The sequence below is a fragment of the Solanum lycopersicum genome, chromosome 8 (assembly GCF_036512215.1).
Source record: "Solanum lycopersicum chromosome 8, SLM_r2.1".
NCBI classification, from domain to species: domain Eukaryota; kingdom Viridiplantae; phylum Streptophyta; class Magnoliopsida; order Solanales; family Solanaceae; genus Solanum; species Solanum lycopersicum.
This window is the reverse complement of record NC_090807.1, coordinates 67,485,174-67,494,516: the sequence shown is the minus strand read 5'-3', so window position 1 is coordinate 67,494,516 and position 9,343 is coordinate 67,485,174. Positions and strand designations below refer to the sequence as shown.

The 9,343-nt window shown below is 29.4% G+C and overlaps 2 protein-coding genes across 2 annotated transcripts; one reads left to right on the top strand and one right to left on the bottom strand.

Moving 5' to 3' along the window:
* Nucleotides 1-1,815: 1,815 nt before the first annotated feature.
* LOC101253409 (GDSL esterase/lipase At1g71691-like) lies at nt 1,816-4,167 on the top strand. Its single transcript, XM_069288649.1, has 5 exons — nt 1,816-2,246; nt 2,640-2,767; nt 2,846-3,085; nt 3,333-3,588; nt 3,678-4,167. Exons 1-5 carry the CDS (start codon nt 1,904-1,906, stop codon nt 3,908-3,910), a joined length of 1,200 nt encoding a protein of 399 aa, XP_069144750.1. The 5' UTR covers nt 1,816-1,903; the 3' UTR covers nt 3,911-4,167.
* A 2,986-nt stretch (nt 4,168-7,153) lies between these two features.
* Nucleotides 7,154-8,520, bottom strand: LOC101257647 (putative F-box protein At3g25750). The gene has a single exon (XM_004253318.2). The coding sequence runs from the start codon at nt 8,407-8,409 to the stop codon at nt 7,273-7,275; it is 1,137 nt and encodes a 378-aa protein (XP_004253366.1). The 5' UTR covers nt 8,410-8,520; the 3' UTR covers nt 7,154-7,272.
* Between the last annotated feature and the right edge of the window lie 823 nt (nt 8,521-9,343).

Genomic DNA, 9,343 nt, shown 5'->3' with positions numbered 1-9,343 from the left:
TAGTTTCTCTAACAATCTGCAATGAGTCCTATGTGGCATGATCTGTAATGACCTCCTAAACACTCACTCCCTTTGTATTAAAACACACCTCAATTCTGAGTTGGCCTATTATTGTTCCACTCGACAACAACTGAATAATATATAGTCGAGTTGCAACTAATTTATAAACTATCCATTTTGATCCAAAAATAAATTTAACCCCACATAGGACTACAAGTAAGCACCCTGTAGTATGCTTTCGACTTCAAAATCAATAAATTTCTTAATACAGTCTACAGTTCGAACAAAAATTATTGAGCTTCATCAAATTAATAGATAATTGCAAAGTTAATAAATTCAAAATAAAACTTCCAAGTGTAATAAAAAAAAATTGTAAAAGGCTACACGTCATTGCTATTAACAATGATTTCATACTCCGTCGATAACCAATAAAGGAATGTTATAAAATATTATCGCGTGGATGTTCACTTGTAACAAATTCAATAACAAGATCAACAGAATTCAAATTTAAACAACTAATAAATCTATTCACGAACTTGTAATTGAAATTATAAAGCAACTTAAGAACTAAAAGGGAATTTAAGAACACATTAAAAAGAAAGGGATGAGAAGTTGAACTAGATATTTTTCTCAACAATTTGCAAAATTCGTAAATCAGGTAAATTGAAATATTCACAAATACGATCCAAATTAAAAGTAATAGGGAAAGAATAAAAAATACTCTTAAACTATGTGAAATGAACAAAAATGTCCTTCATTTGTAGTTTGGCCCAAAAATGTTTCACTGTTATTTAATAGGTCAAAATGCTCATTTTTCAAATAAATATAGTATTTCGTTCAAACATATTCTTTTTTCTAATAATATTTTTTAAAAATTAACAAATATTTATCTTACATCAAATCAGAAAAAAATAAAAAATGAAAATACATTATATGTCGAAAAGGGTACATGGAATTATTCTATTTTAATTAATAAAATGATATTAAGAAGAAGAAAAAAAAATATTTCCTACATTTTTATTTGTTAAAGTGATTTTAAAAGAAAGAAAACAAGAATATGATTCTTTGATAATATTTTGATTAGGAAGAATATGTGTTTGAAAAGGAAAAATAATGATATATATCTTGAGAAGAGGACATTTTTGACCCATTTAGTAACTATAAGGGCATTTCGGGATCAAAATATAGACTGCGAGAGCATTTTTAAATCAAAGTATTGACAGTAAAGACATTTTTGAACCAAACTACAAACGAAAGATATATTTATTCATTTCACATAGTTTACGGTATTTTTGATCTTTTTCTCAAAATAATATTATAAACCATCGTGAATTCTAGTAATTAAAATCTAAAATAGTGAGATTTATGTAATTTGCCTTTCAAATTATCTTGAGTCCAATTCATAAAATTCAAAGTGAGTCTTCTTTGCATTTTAACCTCGTGCTAGTCTCAAGAGGAGATGTTTGTTTTTAGTTCGTTTAATTTTTATTCTTACAATAATAATGTATTTAAACCTTTATAGGATATATATCTTATTTTTTAAAAATAATATGAAGGTATTTGAAAATCCTTAGTCAAATAATTTTTTTAATTATATATTTATTAAATATTTTATATTATTAATTATTATAATTTATAATATTCTATTTACATAATTTTTAAATATATAAACTTTATTTTAAAAATCAAGAAAATCTATATTCACAAGTAGGCTCAAAATAAAAAATAAAAATTTCATAAAACGAAAAATATCATGGAAATTGACATAAAAAGAAAGTAATAGCGTGCAACTATAATATAAGGACAATTTGGGAAAAGAAAATTAACAGGGTGGTTATACTCTCCCGCCAAAAGCAGTTAACTTTTTCTTCTTCGTCTTCCTCACTCACTCTCTGTATCCGCCATGGATTTCTCTGTAATCAAGATTCTGTTCATCTTCAGCTTTTTCGTATACCCAGAAGCTAAAGCTCTCATTTACCCTCAAGATCTCATAACCCATGATTCTGTTTTTGATTTTCCGTCATTAAACCAGTCTTTTCCGACCTCTTCCTCTCCAATTTTTCGTCCTCCTACTGCTCCTCTTGTTCCGGCTCTATTCATTATTGGTGATTCTTCTGTTGATTGTGGTACGAATAACTTTCTTGGGACTTTTGCTCGTGCTGATAGGCTTCCTTATGGTCGTGATTTTGATACTCATCAACCTACTGGTCGATTCTGCAATGGAAGAATCCCAGTCGATTATCTAGGTAATTTTATCAAAGGGGTGTTTGGTTTTTGTGGAAAATTGAACTATTGGGTAGTGAAATTTGGGGAAAAGTTTCCATTTTTTTGGCTCAGAGTTTTGAGTGTTGAGACTGGTACGTGTTTGATTAATTGTCCGAGAGAGAAAAAGATTGAACTTTCAATGAAATGATATTTGAGACTGCTACGTGTTTGAGTAATTGTCTTTGAGATTATCTATATGACTTTCAATGAATCGACCTGTGGATCTTTTGCTGTAAATTTCTTGTCTTTTATCCTATTCAATCTCAAAATGTTTGTACTGGTTTTGTGGAATTCAATGATGAATTCCTAGGACCTTTTGGTTAAAGATAGCTAATTTTCTATTCATTGTTTCTTGTGCATTTTGATTTTATCAGCGGTGCGTCTTGGGTTACCATTTGTGCCTAGCTATCTAGGACAGGCTGGTTCTATTAAAGAGATGGTTCTTGGGGTTAATTATGCTTCTGCAGGTGCTGGCATTATATTCTCAAGTGGCTCGGAATTGGTATAGTTTTATATAAATCATATACGAATCAGTTTTTACCTACTACATTTTAGTTAAGCTAGATTAGTGTTTGTGCAGGGTCAGCATATCTCACTTGCACAGCAAATAGAACAAGTTACTGACACTGTTCAGCAGTTTATAGTGAATATTGGTGAGGATGCAACTACTGATCTGATATCTAATTCCTTGTTTTACATTTCGATTGGGAGCAATGACTTCATTCACTACTATCTCCTGAATGCCTCAAATGTTCAAAATGTTTACCTGCCATGGAGTTTCAACCAGTTTCTAGCACAGACGATTAAACAGGAGATCAAGGTGCAGTTTTGTTCTATACAAAATCTTAATACTGTCTTCTTTATGCAGTTGCCTTCTTCGACATTTTGCTTTCATATGTAATGAGTTTTGCAGCTTTATACAAACCATTTAGCCTCTTTGCTCCCTCTATCATGCATTATATGTTTCCTTAGGCTCATTGTTTCCAAGATTATTAAGTTCAACGTGCAGATATTAGGCTACTTTGCTGGTTAATGTTTCTTCTAACGTGTATGTACTGGTGCCGCAGAACCTGTACAATGACCAGGTGAGAAAAGTGGTTGTAATGGGACTGGCTCCAATAGGCTGTGCACCTTACTACTTATGGTTGTACAGTAGCGAGAATGGGGAGTGTGTCAAGAACATAAACGACATGATTTTGGAGTTGAATTTTGCTGTAAGATATATGGTTTCTGAACTAAATGAAGAGCTTGTTGATGCCACTATCATATTCTGCGATGCATTTGAAGGTTCAATGGACATTATTCAGAATTACAACCGTTATGGTGAGGCAATGTGTAGGATCTCATTTCACAGGACATGTCAGGCGAGAAGTTCAAATCTGACAAACTGTTTTTTTCAATTTTCATTATAGGTTTCAATGTGACAGATGAGGCTTGCTGTGGTTTAGGTGAATATAAAGGTTGGATCATGTGTGTTTCCCCTGAAATGGCGTGCAGTAACGCCTCTAGCCACATCTGGTGGGATCAATTCCATCCGACTGATGCTGTGAATGCTATCCTCGCTGACAACGTCTGGTCCAGCCTGCATACACCTATGTGTTACCCTATGAACCTGCAAGACATGTTAGCTCAAAGCACCAGATAGGTTCAACTTAGAGACAATTGTGAATATATGGCCATTGTATAGATAGTATATCATTCTTTGTGTCTTTACATGTAGCTTTGTTATTTCTGCAATGTCAACTTTTTCTGCTAAGTGCATTCAGCTTGAGTAGTTTCTCTAACAATCTGCAATGAGTCCTATGTGGCATGATCTGTAATGACCTCCTAAACACTCACTCCCTTTGTATTAAAACACACCTCGATCCTAATTTGGCCTATTATTATTCTACTCGACAATAAGTGAGCATAAACCAACTCAACATCTAGGTGTGTGTTAATACAAATAAAGTGATAGTTTGACTAATAAATTGAACGATAGACAATTAATGTATGAAACTTGCAAAAATTCGATAATTCAATTATATTTTTGACCATTAACTCAAATATTTTCTCTACCAACTTATTTGAAATTGAAGTATAGTTAAATTGTTAACGCATTATATTATATAGTCAGAGTTGCAACTTATTTATAAACTATCATCCATTTTGACCCAAATAAAAAAAAGAGAACTAAAAGAAATAATTCAAATTTGAAAATTCAAAAATAAAATAAAAATTATAAAGCTGAAAATAAAAAGAAAAGAAGACAAAGGTCTGACTCAAAGCCACCCTCAACGGTCTAAGGGAAGTGAACCGACCTTATGTCTCATTCTTTCTTAATATAAATACATTGTTTTTGAACAAAAATTATCTAGCTTCGTTAAAATTAATATTTTTTTTAAAAAAAGAGTTTAAAGTGTAGTTATATTTTATAAAAGGCTTATACGCCACCATCACTTTTATTATCATAATATACTCTCATATTAGAAATATAAAATTCTTTAATATAAACAATTTTATATTCATGATTTAAATTTAAAATTTGACAATTAAAAAAATACATATTAAATATAAGAACTTAGCATTTACAAGCACATCTACTCAAACGTAAACTCTTGTCCACTTGTCCTCTGCTTTATTCTAATTTATTTTATTTTTAAAATAGATTTCAAAGTTTCAATAGTGACTCAAAGTTTAAAGGAGAAAAAAAATGTGATGCATCATTAAGCTAATTAAACATAAAGCAAATCATAATTCAGATATCATATCTTCTTAGATATCAAATAAATCTATTTGATTCTCTTTGTTATAATTTATAATATGTTAGTGACTCAACTTCAAATCTATGCAACATTTTCTCATTTTTGTTTGGTTGATACAGGGCTAAGTCGAAAAATTTATTAAAAACATTTAATATTCAATATAAATATATGAAAAATAAATCATGACTTTCTATGCAAAGAAAGATGTTTGACTAATCGCTCATTATGGATGATTTTTTTAAAAAAATATTTTTGCATCTAATTTATTTGCTTTCACTCAGTATTATTTGTGTTTATATTATTCTTATCGTGTAATATACCAACTATTAAAAAATAAAGTACTCTCTAATCATTTTTTTCATTTTTATAATTTGAATATCAGATCGATAATTACAAATCCACTTCAAAAGAAGGACCAGTTTTTACTATTTTACTTTTACTGTAGATATTGAAAGGAGAGTAATAATTAATTAGAATTAGTTAATTGTTGATTTTTAAGAGAGATTTTCTGGATTTGTAATACTAATTTGGAACCCATTCCTAAAGCCAAGGTGTTTGTTATGTCACTCAACAATTTGGTCCTTTTTTTTTGTGCAATACATTGAATTTAAAATTTAAAAAGTTCAATTAACATGATGTTTTTTTAGTATAACAAAGATGTTACCCAAATTATGATTAAAAATAGCATCCCCCACAAATAGTAATAGTTTTATCACTTAATTTATCCATAGGTTATATTAAACTCGTATTGTTACTGCATATTTGAGGATAATGTATTTCTTAAAATAGATTAAATATAACATATTTTCCATATAATGGGAGTAAAAACATACATTTTAATTAATTAAAGTAAAGGTTAAATGTGCTAAAAGTATATATCTCAAGGAACAAATTGATAATCTACCAATTATGATAAATCAATAAATAATTTTCCTAATTAATGATGTTGAATTTGAATAAAAAAAAATTATTCTTAGTCATACATCGAATTTAGTCCGTCTGTATGCAGATCCAAAGTTTTACTCCATTATTTATGAGTTCACAAGAATCTAATAGTATTCTCTGTACTCATATATATATTTATATATTAAAAAATAATAAATATATATATATATAATTAATTGTGAACACATTTAATATAATTTGATCTTAACGTAAACAAATCAGAAACTTCAAATTTTAAACTACAATCTGTTTATACAAGTATCATGCACCAGACGAAAAATTAAGAACAATTTTTTCTTATTTTTAAAATTATTTGAAGATATTTTATTCGACTATTGATTAAATAAGCGTGATTTAATATTTCGTGGCTAAGTACTTTGGGACAGATGTACTCTATTATTATTTCCTATTCTTTCCGAATTCATTTAAACGATTGACTAAGCCGTGCTTTGATAGCTCATAATAAAGTACGCGTGACACATTTATTCTATTATTATTACCTTTTATTCTCTCCGCAATTATTTATAAAATTATACTGATTATATCATTACGGACGAAAAAGGAAAAAAGTTTTGAGTGTCAGTAAAATATGGATAAATAAAGTTAAATATAAAGTAAAGTTTATAAATAATAAATTGAAATAAAGCTAAGTTTGTGAATATACACTTTTATATGAGTCATCATAATATAGTCAATAGCAAATAAGCTAAGCTAACGGCTATAATTCCGCTTCTTCCACTCTTCACTTTCCCCCTTCATTGACATTTCTACCGGAAAACTTCAAAAGTGTCTTCCTTAATATGCGGCTCAACCTAAATTAAATTGGGATTTGATTCAGACTCGAATAATTTCATCGTGTTTTAGTAGTGTTTAGGTCTATTTTGATATTAGAATTAGTTTATTAAATGGATAGAATTTAATTATTAATGAGTGGATAGTTATATGGTTTATAAATGATATTAATAAATTAAATTATAATCAATAGTTGAGCGCCAAGTATTTAAAAGAAATATTTAAACAGTTTAAATTTAAAACCGTCAAATAAGCATATTTTGAAGCCAATAGGTGTATGAGAAAGACATTTTGAAGCCCATAGGTGTATGGAGGATAGTTTTGTACCATTTGCAATACTCCGAGCATATTTTAGATCTTTTTCCGTTCTAACAATAAAGTTATTCAATTTCATAGGAGATAAAATGTTAAGTAGGAATCAAATGATAGAGTTAAAATTTGCAAACTAAATTTTAAAAAATAACAAACTAAGAAGAAAAAATAGATTAACGGTATGGAAAAAAAATATAATCCGACAAACTAGGAATCACATTATTCGAAATGGCATAATCCAAGCTGGTGGACAAATATGACTTAGTGATAAATCGGAATAAATAGATTCAATTTTCCCATCTTCGAAATTGTAAGCTCCCATATCTCTCCCAGCACCATCTAAGCAGCGAAATTTCTCATGCCAATCATCCGTAAAATATATATAATTAGGCTTAATTCCAATAAATTTAGACGATTCAATGGAACATGATGCATTAGAACCCAAAAAAACGGCCAAATTTCCCAAGGTTTTAATCGGCTCCATCTTTAATTCACCCTTGACTAAATCTACTTCAAAGACTTCAAATTTATAGGTCTTATATCTATGATCCTCAAATTGACAGGCATATCGAATAACAAATGATAGTGCACCAGATAGCTCGACTAGGTAATACTGAACTGAATGATGACGGAAGATATCATCTTCACACCAATAAAGCAATTGTGACTCTACAGTTGGTTTGAGTTTGGGGGTGGTAGGCCCTGGAACTTCAAAAACCCAGAATTCACCCCCAACAGTAACATAATAGAATTTACCTTTATAATAATTCATATCCATGATATCACCCATTCTGTCCACGCTAATATTAATATTAGTCCAATTGAGATCTCCAGGTCGCCAAAAAGCCAAACGATTAATATTTGCATGATACATAACCACCAATATGTAGTCTGATGTAATAGAAGGATTGGCAGATAAGACGGCCTTAACCGTCCAGTCCCATAACACTTGATCATCTCCTAGACCGTTCGAAGCCATTAAGTCATCTCGCGAAGGAAGTTGAATTTCGATACGGGACAAAGCATGTAACAAGTTCATGTCTCCGGTACTATCTTCCATGGTGCAGAGCCATCCCTCGGATGGACAACACTCTCGTCCTCTAGCTTCAGGCAGGAATATACTGGAAACTTTCTTCTTGGAAAGTGAATAGTATTCTCGATAATCGTTATCTTTATCAGCCAACATTAACAAGGGAACTTGAGGGGAAAACACATCAAATTTATCCTTTGGGGCAGCAATTTTCCAAGAGGTACAAACACAAGTAAAAACAATGAAATCTTTGAGCACGTCAATACGATTTGCAATCTCAACAAGAAGATCAATGGGCAAATCTGCCCAGCCGCCTGCCATTTCTTCTTGATCTAGGTCAAGACAAGAGGTACATATTATAAGTATATATAGGGACGCCTGCAATTATACCTATTTCAATTCGGATAAGGATTTGGACAAGCCCAAACATACTTCCCCTATTAACATGGACATCACATATATATATATATATATATATATATATATCAATTTCATATATAATTCTGATATAGCAAAGTTTACATAATTAGCAAACATATATAGTGTAATTCGTTGTATATGACAATTATATACAATTGAATCGAATTATATAGAAAGAAATTATATACACCTAGTCATTTTCGATATACAAATTAGTCATTTCAATATAAAATGTATAAAATACTTTTGTGTTTGTATAAAGTGAGAGAAAAAATATATATACAAATACGAATACATATATTTTCGTCCAATATAATTATATTGTACAAATAAATATTTTATTATATAAATTACAATATATATATATGAATTTATACAAAACTAAACAATTTGTATAAAATTGGATGTGTGTAACAAATCAAAAGCTCTATAAAAAAAAAATCTTGTTATGAATCGCAATTATACAAGTATAAAGTATAACTATAACAGCATAAATATAATTTTTATGCTATACATGAAAGTTGTTCTATTGAATAAAGAAAATTTCCATTCACCTTATTGGAAGAGAACATTTGACAACTGAATATCGTATAATTGGTTTGGTAGGAAGAAAAACGTTTTTCATCGTAAATAATGTTTTTTGAAAAAGAAAGTAATTTAAAATTTATTTTCTCATGTCTAGTTAGTAGGTGAAAAATATTTTTTAGTATTTGATTAGTAAAAATAAAAATAAAAACATTTTTTTAGAAAAAAACATTTTTTATTTTTTTCTAGAGGGTAAAAAATAAAAAACCTTTTTAAGTAATCCATTTATGATAGGAATATCAAATTCTGA

Excerpts from the sequence above, each read along its gene's own strand:
- LOC101253409 (XM_069288649.1), top strand. The coding sequence starts at position 1,904 with ATGGATTTCTCTGTAATCAAGATTCTGTTCATCTTCAGCTTTTTCGTA. Across the intron at positions 2,768-2,845 it reads TCTCAAGTGGCTCGGAATTG|GGTCAGCATATCTCACTTGC; the intron begins GTATAGTTTTAT and ends GTGTTTGTGCAG. Across the intron at positions 3,589-3,677 it reads TCAGAATTACAACCGTTATG|GTTTCAATGTGACAGATGAG; the intron begins GTGAGGCAATGT and ends TTTTCATTATAG.
- LOC101257647 (XM_004253318.2), bottom strand. The coding sequence starts at position 8,409 with ATGGCAGGCGGCTGGGCAGATTTGCCCATTGATCTTCTTGTTGAGATT.